The sequence below is a fragment of the Myiozetetes cayanensis genome, unplaced genomic scaffold (genome assembly GCF_022539395.1).
Source record: "Myiozetetes cayanensis isolate MyiCay16 unplaced genomic scaffold, myiCay2020 scf3, whole genome shotgun sequence".
NCBI lineage: Eukaryota > Metazoa > Chordata > Aves > Passeriformes > Tyrannidae > Myiozetetes > Myiozetetes cayanensis.
In genome coordinates, this window is record NW_026087521.1 from 19,856,177 (window position 1) to 19,871,495 (window position 15,319).

Below are 15,319 nucleotides of genomic sequence, written 5' to 3' on the forward strand. Positions count from 1 at the left end.
GTGGTATGTACTCACTTTGTAACTAGTCAGAATGATTTAAAAATTTTACTTACACTTCATTAAAATTTTCTATTGATGTTGCAGGTGTAAAAACATCTAGCAATCCTATAACCTGAAAGGAGAAGGAAGTGACATTTTATTTTTAGAAATCTGCAAAGCAGTATATAATTAGTATTGACAGCACTCAGAATTTTTGGGATGAAACTTACAAAAATATGATGTATGGTCATCCTGAAAACTGGCAAAATAGGTGGTCTATACAGGTATCACCTCAGCTATATCCATGAAACTTATATTAATTACAAAAAGTAATTACTACAAGATTTTAGACAAACAAAAACTGAGGCAGGAAAAGTAGTGTCTCAATACAGAAGAGTTGACACATGGCTTATACAATTGTTATACTTAAGATTATGCACAGGTTCATGGGTTTTCTTGTTCTATTCTTCTTTAACTTTTATAGCATCCTTTCTCCAGGATAGTTTTCAATCCAGTATATTTTATTCAAGCTTCAAGTCATCAAGTTACCTTTAAGCAGGTGGATACTCCACTGAAATCAACTGTTTACCACATAAACTTAGAACAGTACTCAGTTATGTGGGGCCTGAAGAGTGTCTGCTCTTAATTTCTCAGCAGAATCCAAATCTAGAAAAAGCAGGGTTTTTTCCCCCTGAAATGATGGTTCAAGGTGTTTCAACAATGAATTTTCAAGAGAATACTTTTATTACTTTAGTTAGGGAAAAGTAGGACCACTTGTTCTGGATTTCATTAACCTCATCTTCAAGATTTAATTAGATATTTTTAAAATAAAAATGAAGCCTGTTACTGAAAGCCTCTAAAGTCCAGATGGCTGGATCCAGGTATCTTGGGTAGCTAGACAGTTGCTTATACTTTTCAAAAAAGATTGAACCTAACTGAAATGAAGCCTATATTGCAAACTTGTGTAATAAAAATCTGAAGGGAAAGAACTCGCTCTCCACTTACATTCTCATGCTTCATGTGCTTAAGCAACCGAAGCTCTCGATAGGTCCTCCGTGCATGGATAAGTGATTGAAAAGGCCTTGAAAGCTTTTTCACTGCCACCTTCTGTCTTGTTTTGGTATCATAAGCTGAACTGGAAGAGGAAAAGAAAAAGTCCGTGTTGATGACATGTTCTATTTCAAAGCTCTCAGCGAATACAATGAAGAAATCTGTACTCTCCTTGGGGTTCTTTCACCTTCTACTCAGGGACTACACCCAGGGAGCCAGGTAACTCTGAGTATTCAAATACAGTTCCCTTGTTTTCCGTCTAGCAAATTACTAATGCTTACAGTACTGTTCAGAACTTATCCCTGTATAACCCTTCCCAGTATGACAGAAAAAATAACCAGATAATTAGCTCCATTAGTGCAGCTCCAGTCTCCAGCTCCAATGCAAGGCTTGTAGGGAATATGGAGATTCAAGCTCTGAAGTTTGTTTTTACTGAACAAACTGAAACCTTTACTAATTAGAGGAACACTGCCATTATGTCTAGGAATATTAATTACCTACATGACCATTAGCTTGCTAGACGATAATGCCCTAAAACTTAGTATTAAATTAGGATGTTGACATAGCCAAGGCCATACCATTTCCTTGGGAAAGGCTGGTAACAAGTAAAAAACAGGCAAGTCTTACATTTCAGCCCACAGATCCTGCTGACACACAGCACGTGCTTAAGGTCACATAGATGGAGGTGCCCTGCTGAAAAGGACACTAGATATACAAGTCACAGTTTTCAAACAAGGGAAACGTGCTGGTTTTTGTGCATTAGAAAGACAAGACAAACACGACAAGCCACAAATAAATGATGTCTGATTTGTAGCACAGAAATAAAAATGATCTCTGCATGTATTACTTTATGACACTACATAGTACAATTATGAAAAGATTCAATTTTTTTTCCTCCTCTTAGGAAGAAAAAGAAATGCTTTCAGCTGTTACTCTTATCTATTAAGTTAAAATTGTGTTCAATTAAAATACATTGAAATTCTCTGTTTGAAGTGTGGATAACACTATCTATACTTGCTAGAGAGCAGTAATAAGTCAAGAACCTTTACACACATTAATCTTATACAACTTTTTGGAGTTACAAACACGAAAATTAGACAACATGAAAAATGCAGGGAGTAGGATGACAACAGTCAGCAGTCACACTAAATGCTGTTATCTCCTTCTGCACAGTGTTTTAGACATTCCTGCAAATTGTTGTAGGAGACACCTGCTAGAGACAAAAAACATTGATTGTGCCTGGAGTAGCTCCCAACCTAATACACTGAGCCTGTAATCAGCTCCAAGCAGGTGAACTCCTACACCTACTTGGTGCTATGCTCAAGTTATGAAGAGTCAAGTGAAGAGCAAACCCTCATTATCTACAGGGCAAGGTGGTGTTTCTAATGAGAAGCAACAAAGGATACAAGCAACAAAGAGCCAGGAAGACCGGTGTGGCATCCAAAAGGTGATTGTGATACAGACACCCTAGAATTCATCCAATCAGGTGTAGGCCAATCCAGAATTCCATAAAAACCAGAGTAAAACTAAGTAGATTTAATTAACAAGTTCCTTGCAGGCACCATGGAAGGAGAGAGTCACTCATGAGATAAATGAAACAGATAAATAGATTACTCAGCTAGTTCCTTGCAAGCATCACAGAAGCTGATCTTCAGGGAAGCTTTAAAGGTGTAAAATGTTGTGGCTTTGCTGAGCACTTCAGGAAGGGCATTCCCTGAGCAGTAGAAAGAATGCATAGGAAGAAGACGACTGACAAGTTGGTGGAAGGGATATAACAGAGATACTTGTTCGGACAGTAGGGCAGGGACAGAGTTATTTGGGATATGAGGATGCTGTGTTACTCAAATACATGGAGCAGCTTGAGGAACAAACAGCGTGTGAAGAACTGACAACAGAGATGTCTTAAATTCCCCATGACCAGCCACAGTGACAATATGAAGGTTGCACAAGTAAATCTAAAGAAATAAGAAGGAAGCCAATGCTTGGCTGTTAATATAACAAAGACTAAATGTAATTGCCTTGTGTTGAATCAGGGGTAGCAAAGCCACTGGAGAACACTGCCAAGCTGCACAGATGCATACTCTATATCATTTCCAACTTCTTTTGAAAAGGAAATGTTTATCCAGATAAATAAACAACACTGCCCAAAACAGCAGTCTGCTTAATGTCTCAGCTCTTCTGGCAACTCACAAGCCTTCCCACTCATGCTTATACTGGTTTGTGAAACACTGTATCCATTATACAAGGCTAGGAGGAATTAGATTTTAAATCCTGTTTTAATGATAAACATCACTCTCCTCCCAATTCTAAGTCCAAATGTGCATTTCAGTGATTTAAAAAACACTGATCTTTAAGACGGATTACTTTTTATCCTCCATATGACTCAAGGCTACAAAGCTTTGAGATGGTACAAAGAACTATCATTTTAGCTTCAGTAATCCTTATGACAGCAGCTTTTTAGACCCAGGATGGAACCATGTAAAGAGAAGAGAAAAAAAAAAAAAAAAGGCAACTTGAGTCCTGAGACCTCCAATGGGAAATCACAAAATATCATGTATTGAAGTTGCATGGGCCAGGGACTGACTTGGTTTAAATGAGTTCCTCCACACTCAACTAACTGCACCAAATGATAATCAGAGCCAATGCCTTTAGGCTCCTTGTTTGCCTGATTTCCCATCATCATAATTCAAGTTATTAACATTAAAGCGTTCAAAAGTATGTTGGTCTCGTTTGCCAGATTCAAGGATGACTTGCATCTGTGACCTCTGCTACTGCCTCTGCGATTACATTTTTAGACTAGGTCTCTCTGTCTTGACATTACATCATCATAGTTGCAATCTGGTTTGTCCCTCCAGTCCCTCACTGGCCCCTGAGTAAACTGTTAGGTAGCAGGATGAGCAGCTTCCCTTTCTGTGTGATTTCCCCAAGAATGCTCAGCTTTCAGACTAGTCCCTGGATAGGACATCTCTGGTCCTGTCAGAGCAAAAATATGAGCCCACCTGACCTTGGCACCTGTAAACTCTCCCTTGGGGACCTGTAAACAGCCTGAGTAAAATGATTGAAAACAGCTTCTTAAAAAAAACCCCAAACCTATGCTGTTTACTAGTTTGATTTAACAGTGAAGAAAAGTGTTAGAGGCCCTCTGTTATGGTTTAACTGCAGCTGGCAACTAAGTACACAGCTGCCCCACTTGTTCACTCCCCTTCCTCCCCACCTCAGAAAAAAAAAAGTAAACCTCATGCACTGAGATAAGAATAATTTAATAATTGAAACAAAATACAATAATAATCCCAAATATGCTAACAATATTAATAATTCTAATAACCACATGATATTCTATGGAAGGAAACATTCCTTTGGCCAAGTCACGTCACCTGTCCCTGCTGTGCTCCCTCACAGCTTCCAGCACAGCTCTTAATTAGCAGAGCATGGGACAATGAGAAGTCCTTAACTAAGGGTCAGCACTACATAGCAAAACCCGATACACATCAGACTGTTATCAACATTATTCTCATACTGAATCCCAGACACAGCACTGTACCATCTAAGAAGAAAATGAACTCTGTCCCAGCAGTAACCAGGACATCCTCACCTTCCCTTACCCTGCATGACATGCAGCTCACAGCTCTCCACTTCTTCCCTGAGACTGGAGAGGGCTTCTCTACCAATCTCTTGGTGTTTGCATTGCCTCACAAACAACTGCCAGCAACTTACAGTGACTTTTTCTTTTGCAAGGTTATTTTCTACATGCTTCAGCTTTGGCCAAACATCTGTGTTTATATCTGTTTTATACTCACACATGGAACCAAATCATCCTTCCAGTGGTTCAGTTACTGTTTCCTGGGTTTCTCTGAAACTACTTCTTCTGAGGCTTTATCTCTGATTATGTTGTTACTTCATGTAGCTGGACAGAATAGTGTGATGGAGATAACTTTAATACTTGCAATGGGATATCATCTCCCATCTCTAACGTATTCCTTACTTTTGGCATTTCATTTGTTGCATGCAGTGAAAATAAGTGACTTTTAATTACATATTGTCAGTATTTCTGTCACCATCACTACATGGTATGCTCACATGCCTCAACAGAATATGGGAACACCACTTTGAACAGACTTTCTATCATAATTTAAAAAGAAACACAATTATTAATATCTTTTTAATTCAAAAGAAACAACTTTGTTACAATCTTAGCAATAGCTTTTTCAGATATGATCATTCTTGACCAAGAACCCATCAGAGTTATGACACATTTTTTGCTGTCTCTTTCCAAGATCAAGGATAAAAAGCCATTACTCTGCTTACATGGATGGCATCATTTTCACACAGATTAGAGACTTTTGTTTAGTGTGATTTTCAATCATTGCTTAAATTAGACCCACCTTTCCAGTGTTGTCAGCTCCTATATTTAGGAATTCTATTGAAGTTTCACTAGATGAAATATGAATCTCTATTTATATGCACATTTTCCCATTTCTTAAGGTATTAGAGAAAAATATGAACATAGGAAGCTACTGCAGTCCAAAAACTCAAGAGGCAGAAAACACAAGATTTTAACAGCTTCAAGCTCACTTCATGACTTTTGATGGGACACAGATTTTGGTAGCTGAATTCTATAACTATGGCTGTACATACAGTAATTTCCCTGGTATCCATGGACAAATTTATCCCCTGTGGTTGCAGAGTGGTAATACTGGACAGATAGTCCTTTCATGTGTGCAGCCTGCTCTGATCCCTCAGCAATTCTGGGACTAGAAGCACACTATTCACCTATGGCTGCTTAGCCTTTGGGATCGAATTTGCTTCAACAACTGGAGCGCTGTTTGTGGGAACCTGATCTAACAAGCCACACATGGAGCCACCTCTTGTCCTATTTATTAAACTCTAGTATATAATGCAGGAAGAATTCTTCCTGGGATCAGCTGGTCCCATTGAACTACAGCCAGTTCCTGAAACTCCTAGTGCTTTGGGCTTGGCGAGGGCTTATCAGCTGGGCACATTACTACCCACAATGCCTGGAAAAAGCTCAGCTTGAATGCAGTTCAGTCTAGTGAGTTCCCTTCATTCCTGGAGCCAGCTCAGGTCCAGCTGATGCAGAATGTAGGCACAATCCAAAGCTGGCTGTACTAAGTGCCAGTCTTGTGTCTGCAGCAACCTCCCAATCTGCTGTAGCTTACCCATGTCAGACAATATTCCATCCCCATCACTCCAGATAACCACAAGCTTTTGGTTGTCTACAAAGTCTAATTTTATGCTTTCATGAATATTATAGCTGAACAAACTAATTAGATATATGTATTGTAAGTGACTGATTTGGGGTTAAGTGCGAAAACTAGAATTCAGTGTCTCAGCTTATGAGGCTGTTACCCTTACACTATCAGAAGTTTGAAATGGATTGGACACACTATACCAAAACTTGGAGAGAATGCTGTACATGTGACAATGACACTGGGTCTGGGTTTTCCCCATATTGTTCCAGGTTTCTATTTTTGTTTCTTTCACTGCAGCACAACATAAGTTTTTTCCTTCTCTGGCTCACATTCCTTCAGAATATGGGAAGAGTCCCCCATAAGTGTCAAGGGACAAAAAAAAAAACAACAAACCAGAAAACCAAACCTAGCCATGACCCTCCCCCAAACAAAAGCAACTCATGCTCAAAACACAGATTCACAATTTTGAGTGCTTATCCACAGACCTCAGCACCCTTTCATGCACCCACTGACTCTTTCTATTACAGGACGCATGAACCTCCTTGTGGACACATGTCCTCTTAATTTGTAAGAGTTCCTGAGAAAAATAAGCAACAGCAGCAGGAGAGTATATGTGAGCAAGTATTGAAGTGAAAGGAACAGAAGAGGAGTCAATACACAGAGAACCTCATCACTGAGGGAGACAGCCCTTACTGCACCATGCATTGGCAAGTAAGACAGGAGAGAGGGACCACAGGAACCTTGCCTTGGGACATTTGCTAGGGTTCCTCACAGCTACAGTGAATATCAACCCTTTCTACATTTCTCATAAATGTAATGTAAATGAAAGAAACTAATCACATGAATAATATGGATTTTGATTTTTGTTTGAAAGGTTTAGTTTGTGAACTTTGTCTTCTGGGTCTTCTCCAGGATCTGGTTCTTCTTTTATTATTTAAATAAATAGAGGGGTTTTTTTGAGATACAGAGCAGTCTGAAAAATGCACACACAGCATCCATCCAGTACCAGAAAATGGACCATAATAACTATTGGCAGTGCAGCAAGAGATCAACAGAAAACAGCCACCCACAACCACAGTTAAAAGTACCAGAAAATGGTTTATTTGTTTGTTCTTTAGAAACGTTTTGTTACTTTTTTACAAGTTCATGATGGTGATTTGCACCCTCTGAGAGCTGGCTTTAAAGTGCAAAGAGTGTGTTTGCTAAACGACACAAACCACAACATATATGCATCAAAAGTAAACCATAAAGAAAGATTAGATCATAGCAAGACAAAATATGAGAGGATGACTAATGGCCAATTCTGAAACTAGAAAGTAATCTCCTCAGAGATAAAAAAACTCCAAATCTGCTTGATGATGACAGGTTATTGTACTGTAAAATTACATTCCATCACTTGGATATTGTTTCGACACACCATGCTGAGCACTAGCCTCAATTGTTTTGGTTTTAATACAATCACTGTTAATTATCTCAGATTAATTTACCACTAAATCTAAATATAAACCCACAAAATATCTCTTACATGTGCAACGTAATTGTTCTATAACCAACATAAAAATGTTGGCTTTATTTTTTAAGCAGACACTGAAAAATATTAAAAAAATAATTGTTCTCCATATGTTTATGTGAATACATCACCAGTCTTCTTTACACGTAACAACATGATAATAAAAGTGCTGCATCAGCCTCTGAGATCACAAGCCATTTTTCAGTTTCTGATATGTCTTCTGTGCTTCCACAGTGACTTAAACATTCACATAACTTTACAGAGGAGCAGTCTCGCTTTTCTAGGTGAAGCTACAGACAGTACAGCTTACACCAGTGGGAGTGATGTATTTAAAATCATGGTTGTGAGAAAAACATACAGAAGGTTGGGGTCATAAGCTGATGGCTTCCTCAGCATGTGCAACCAACTCACGGATACTAAAATAATCATGTATTTTAGATAGCCTGTAAGCCCAATGTCAGTATGTAAACAAGAAAATCAGTCAGCTGCCACTAAGCCAGTACACTGCTAATGACAGACGTGTTCCATTCATCATTTCATTAAAACAGACTGACAGGGAGTTACACATTGTGGGCTTTGAAGCTTCAGCTAGAACTGGTTGTGGTTATTCTGGATATAAAGTTTAATGTTTTCAAATATATTACACAAACCTATACTGACAAAATCTTGCTTACATTCTCATCCTTCTTTTTACTATTCCTCCCCCCACTTCACATTTCCTGTTTCCTCTCTCTACAAGAGCCAAAATTTTAAATGGTAGCAATTAATTATCAGGTCACATGGGGGTTCTGAAATGCCCTCTCCCTTCCCAAGTGTATGGACAGAACTAAGATTTTTTTAATACATTATTTTAATATATTTTTGGTATCAACTAACCAATAGGTTTTGAAATTGCAAACAGCTCCTTTGGAAGCTGTGTTAAAGCAACCAGGCCCTAAGACTTTCAGGTCTCTGGAACGGGGACTGTGTCCACCAGGCAACTGCAATCACAATCATGGCCGACTGCAGGACAGGAAAGGAGGTAGCTATGCCACTGCTGCCTCACGTAATCAGGAAGGTGCGTATCATAAAAAAATATAAAGATGGGATGGAGGAGTCCCTCTGCAGAGAATACCCTCTGTTAATGTATCCCTACAGCCACACAGAAGGCTGCAATTCCATGACCCTTACTGCCTTTCTGCCACAACTGAGTCATCTTGTGCCTCTTCTCTCTCTTCCATTCCATGCCTCCCCTTTCTCTAAAAAGGATTTCATTAATTCCTTGCAAAAGAAACCTGCTTGACACAAAGTGGTCTTCCCCACCTCCTAACTCTGCCTTTTCTTCACCTTTCCTACAAGACCCTCTATCACCCTCCTCACACACACACAGATGTCATCTACTCTGAAACTACTTCACAGGTTTAGTGACAGCATCCTAAATAGAAATCTCTGGCACAGCAATCATCAGCCCTTCTCACTCTTCTCCACAGCCACCTCCTTCATTAAGTGTTCTTAGACATTCTCATTTAAAATAGGAACCTTGACTCCAGTAATTACCAACCCATTTCCCTTTCCTTTCCAAAGTCAGTTAACTATACTGTTCCAACAGCTGGAAAATACTTAGGATGAAACCAGACAAAGGAACGACAAGCAATCTGCATTCCACTCTAGTACTCTGACAAAAACACTCTCAAGAAACTGTCTAGTGATGTCTTCCCGGTCAGTGCTCAGAAAAACTCTTCCATCTTCTTTCATGTATCTTTTACAAAATTCCTTGAATTCTTGACTTTGGCTTTGTAGCTGCAAATGTCAGTGTGTCTTTGTTCCTAATGGCTATTTCCTTACATTTCTCTAAAGGTTTCACTCTGCAACATTTTTTAATGCCGCTTCACTTATTTTCATCCATTCACTCTAGCCATACTGCTGCAAAAATTCTTCTTATAAGCTGCAACATTGGTCATGCAACTCCTTTTATTTAGTTCTCCTCTCTGTTGCAACCTTGCCTTCAAGGCCTTGTTTCTGTGTATCATTATTACATTTACTCAGTCTTAAGAGGTGTCTTGCCTCTGACTGGACTGTCATGTCAGCCTTCATCTCTCATTCAGTTTTCAAGCAAGTGTTTGAATATGCTTAGAAGGGCACATTGTAAGTATCTGCAAAACTAATGAATGACTTCAATACCTTCCTTCTGAATGACACATACCAGAAATAGACAACTCTCAACAGATCCTGGGCAACAATATTTTAACAACATTGTGTGAAAAGTTTCCAATAAACATAACCATATGTATGGTGAAGTTCAGTACCTGTATTTGTATTGGAAACAAAAAACCTAATCCAAAAGAACAGTCCAAAGGGAGTCCGCTGAAATCTACATAGGCTTGGGATGGTGTTTAGCCTGTAGAGATCTATACTACCTTCATTTTCCAGCTGTGTTTACATACAGCAGCTGTGTGTTACTATTACTCTAAAAGTTTATCTCAGCATTTACTATTTAAAGTAGCATGTAGTGTTACAGTGACACACACCATAACTCCAGTAACCCGATCTCACAAATGAAATGATACACTACAGCTAAGTAAAAAAAATATGGAAGTCATCAAATACAATCCTTGGATGAAGAAATTTTTGTCTTTGTCAAAGATAATTTATATCAGCTTTTAAAATTGCTCGGATGCCACTGAGTTGTCTCAGCATCTCCTTAGAGGTTCTCGATGTGAAAAGGACAGTATCAGCAATGCTATGTTCCAGTATTGCGAGCTACCGTCATCAAAATACTTGAGAGTCCAATCTAACCAGAAGCACAGAACAGAGTGGATGATAGGAAAGAAGGGGTTAAACTTCAAGAATAAAGCCTTTTGCTTTTATTTTTCCACTTGTACTTCTCAAAGCAAAACAATAGCCTAAACAGCATCTACTTTGTCCCATTTTTACCCAAAATTAGCCAGGACAAAAACTTAGTGAATGCACGTAAAGCTAACAGGACAGAGGAATACTGGTATGTTGATCATGTAAATGACTTAAGGCAGGCTTTGCTTTCCTGCTTTCTTGAACTGAGGCCTGTGCCATTACACTTTGACTTATCAGGCCTCTTTTTAAAAAATGTGTTATGCCATCTAAGTTGGTGTTAGGCATTGCATACCCTTAAAATCAAAAGGGAGGGAGTGTAAGTGCTATTGATGCCAACAGCCTCTGAGGAAACAGTGCAGGAGTTTCTGGTTGTGAAGAAGATCTGGCCTCACTTTGGTGCATCTTGCAAGGTCTGTTTTTACCAAAGAAGGCAGAACACGGAGCCTGCAATATGCTAATGGGAAACAACCTGTCGGAGAGATCAGAGACAGCACGCTGCAGAATGCTGTCAATCCCTCCCAGGTAAAAATAGGACTAAGTAGGTTAGAACACAGTTTACAAAAGCTGCATAAAAAGAAGCATACAGGCTTTCAAAAAACCCAAACAGCAGCAAACCAAAAATCTATCCACATTACATAATTTGTGGTATAATAAGAAGTCTTTAAAAGAGAAGAAGCTCTTTCTCAAGCCAGGTATCAATGCTAACTCCCAGAGGAAAAGGTGGCCCATGTACCAAGCCATAGTGGACCCACCAGAACACAACAGAGAGGCAGAGATGCTTCAGGCTAAAGGTCCCATTTATAAGCAATATCACTGGGACAGTCGGAAGACTTAAACACAGCCAGAATTCTAATTTAAAAGGCAGAGTCACAAGGAACAGGAGTATAAAATGCAGTTTGACCTGAGACATATTTTGTCTCTTTTCTCTAGAACTGAAACAAAACAGTTGTAGACCAAGATTATTACTTCAAACCTAAGCTAGCTTGCTTCTCATCTAAACGCCTTAATTTAGCTTAAATGCTACACTTGACATCAGAGGGTTTTCAAAACTCTCAATTAGCAGGTTTGCTGCCTGGTCTGTTAAGAGTCAACCAGCTCTTTGACTTCTGTGAGAGGTAAATCCAATTTTGTGGATAGATACTGAAAATGCACTTTTCTAGAAAACTTTAAATTTAAATTTAATTTTAAATTTAACTGAGTTTTGGTTTAAGAAAGAGTTAAAATAATTTTCTAATAATAAAAAAAAACTCAGAAAAGCTATAGCACAAAATGAAAACCACTCCAGAACAAACCAGTTCTGTGTGAATATTTGGTATTTTCTAATAAAAACAAAAACCCAGACAAGAGAGAAATTAACCCAAATGTAACATTGAAGATGCCATTGATACTTTTACATGTAACTAAACTACCACATATCACCCACTCTTCCACAGGGCATTATTTTTTTTTCCTAAACTTAAAAAAAGTCAGATCTGACAGTGACAAATGACAGAACATCCATGAGCTTGAATGGTCATAGGAAAGAGCTCAGGTAAGAGGAAGCCTTCCATGGAGTCAAAAAACATGAGTAACACAAAAAGTACTACTGCAAGGGAGAAGTACCTGAGGGACAGACCTCAGAGGTCTCTCTGTGGTTCACGTAGATGCTGAAGTGCAACACAGCTTGGCATCAAGGCTGAGTGCGGAGGTATTCCAAGAAGAAATGTTCTTTGTGATATGTCATTAAAAGAGTGAGAAAGCAGTTTTTAATGCTTTTAATGCTAAGGAAGATTTGTGTTTTATGCATATTCCACATCTAAATAAAAACTAAGAAAAACAAATGGGAAAGCACTGTGCTTGGTATAGATACCTCTCTAAAAGTAAATCTGTTTTAAACCACTAATATCTATCTCCATAGCATACTTGATGTATCTGCAATTAACTCAAACACTAATTCTATCAGACTTATGAAATGTCAATAAATAAAGCCAAAACACAGCCTCCTGACACAAACTCTTCTATTGATTTTGAGTTGTAAGCAAAGGATGCTTAAATGTAAGTATTTATCTTATATCTTATTATCAGTCATGAATTCAGTTACCCAAGTCTATTGGATATGACCAATAACGTACTGTAAAAAAAAAAAAAAAAAAAAAAAAAAAAAAAAGGTAGGAGTAGAGAACAGCTTCACTGAGGTAGAAAAAATTTGTTACAACAACTCTGTTCCTGTTTTAAAGTCACTGTTTAGAGTTCAGGACCTTGGCTTCTATTCATCAAACCACTTAAGAATCTGTTTAATTCCAGTGGTTTCTGTAAGACTTGAATATGTTTTTAGACATTTTACTGAATAGGAGTACAATTATTCACAGAAGAAATATAGCATATTACTCAAGGGAACAGTTGTGTCTTGTGGAGTCTCCTGGGTAAAGCACATGCACACAGACAGAAAAAAAAATCAATTTCAATAGACACTAAAAATAGATGGCTTTTCTCAGAGAGATGCGTACCTTTCCCTCATAGTCAAGTTTCCTTTGGGTTTATAGTTCATTGATGTTAACAAGGCTATTAATATAGAGCAATAATTTAATACTATACTCTATTTTTAAATGTCTATTTTAGAGTAAACCTTTCCCATAGTATCTTCCAGTCTCCATTTTATATCTCAGTTCCTATGCTTTGCAGTTGATAGAAATACTAGGATTTCCTTGGCTTTGCAGACAGTTTCAAAAACCAAAGCACCAGCTGTGCTGCAAGTGAACCATGACGAGTTTTTGTTTCCTTTGCAATTTCTCAAAAGTCTTGACACCTCATTACAAAATTCAGCAAAGTTGGTCTTCCTCTTAAAACTATGTCAGCATAAATAGGGAACATAAGCAGAAATGCAGTTTCAATTGGAACACAAAAGTAGTTACTCCGTTACTGTATATGTTATTTTACCTTCTCTTCTTTTATTGTACAAACTAAGATTTTTATTGTCTAAATAAATTAGGTCCTTGTGAGACTATTCACAGACACCGTCACAGGACTATATGCTTAACTACAATGGCAGGTACCAACACACACATGGTATTTGCCTAGATTTCCCTGGTGCAAGCATAAATCAGAAATAACAAAAAAAGAGAAGAATTCAAAGATACTTCACACTAGTCCTGAATGTTTCTGCTGATTGTTGAAGGTTTTTTAAGTGCATATTCCTAGTTTACATGTAACCGGGACATTTCACAAACCTAGGGAATGAAGCAACAAATATAAAACTCCATAAATGTTCTCTGTTATCTGATTATGAAGAGTATGAAGAGAGAAAAAGTGAGAACTATTGCATGAGTTTAGAGCAAGGTAAAAAGTAAAGTTCTACAAAAATTTTTGGTTTAGTACTTCGATTTAAAGGCCCATTATGAATTGTTTTACATAATTTCACTTACCCAGCTTACAAAAGAAACACAACTCTTTTCCAGAAACCCCTTAAACATCACTATTATTTCCAAAAATTGATCCAAATCTTTTATATGTGTAGTAAAGCGTGCATCAAATATAAAAGTAACAGCCCAATCTGCACTGGGAGTTCCCGAGAGCGTAAACCTGACGTAGGAATTACCAAAGAAAGGGATACGTTTTCGGATAAGATGTGGTAAACCCTTACACAACCTTAAGGCTCCGAAGCCCTTGGGCGGCATTCTGCCCTAATCTGCGATCTCCCAAAACCACTGGGTGAGCCCCCTGTGTCCTCCCTCAGCCTGCCCCGCTCCGGGGGCTGCTCCCATTGTCTCGGCGGACAGAACTCCCCTCCTTGCGCCGTGGATGCCCTGGGGCACTGCGGGATGTCCCGCTCACCCCCCGGTTGCAAGGGCCGCGGGCGGACCCGCTCCGGCAGCGCTTCCTGGCGCCCCACCGCTGCCTCCTCGTCCCCCCCGCCGGGACCTGCCATGACTGCGCAGGATTCCCGGCTTCGGGGCAATTCCCACTCCGGCGGGAGCAGCGCCGGGCGGCAGCGGCCCCCCGGAGGTCGGTCACTCGGCGCTGCCGGCCCCTGGGGCCGCTCACATCCCGGGGAGCGGTCCCTGGGCGGCGGGAGGGCGGGCAGGGGCCGCCCCGGGGCGGCGGCGGGCGCGGTTGCCCCGGGTTACGGCGAGGCATTCCCGGCCCCGCGGGGCCGCGGCCAGGGCGGGCAGCGGCAGCCCCGGCGCCGCTCACACCGTGCCCGGCGGACACGCCCCCGCCCCTCCAGCGCCCCAGGGTCCCCCCGCTCCCCGCACACGACCCCCGGAGGGGCACTGAGCCTCCCGCCAGCCCAGCATTGTCCGTCCCCACCGCCCGCCGGTTGCACCTGCCGGCTCCCAGTCCCGCTGCCGCCGCCCCGCACCTACCACACGGAGCCGTAGGCGCCGGAGCCGACGGGGGTGAGGTTCTGGTAGCGCTGGGGCACCTCCCACACCGTCTTGTTCAGCTCCTGCCGGTAGAAGCCGCCGCGCTCGGACATTTTCCCGGAGCCGCCGCCGGCAGCGGCAGCAGCACCCGCCACTCAGCCGAGGCGAGCACGGCCGGCGCCGGCGGGGAGGAGGGACCGGCAGGGGAAGGGGAGGGGAAGGCGGAGGCCGAGGGGGTGGGGGCAGCGGCCGGGGCCGAGGCAGCCCGGGAGGGGGCGAGGGGCGCTTGGCTCACAGGTCCAGGAGCCCCGGGGCGGCACCCGGTGTCCTCCCGTGGGGCCGCCCGAGGGGTGCGGGGAGTGGTGAAGCGCCGATCCCGCCCCGGAGCATCACAGCCG

General features: G+C 40.9%; 1 protein-coding gene across 1 annotated transcript in view; it reads right to left on the reverse strand.

Moving 5' to 3' along the window:
- MAPK11 (mitogen-activated protein kinase 11) overlaps positions 1–15,096 on the reverse strand; it is a 32,277-nt gene extending 17,181 nt beyond the window's left edge. The window contains exons 1-3 of the mRNA XM_050325010.1: positions 14,922–15,096; positions 985–1,114; positions 54–112 (exon numbers count right to left, since the gene is read on the reverse strand). Coding sequence (XP_050180967.1) covers positions 54–112; positions 985–1,114; positions 14,922–15,034 — 302 coding nt within the window. The 5' untranslated portion in view covers positions 15,035–15,096. The remainder of the gene's footprint in view (positions 1–53; positions 113–984; positions 1,115–14,921) is intronic.
- Between the last annotated feature and the right edge of the window lie 223 nt (positions 15,097–15,319).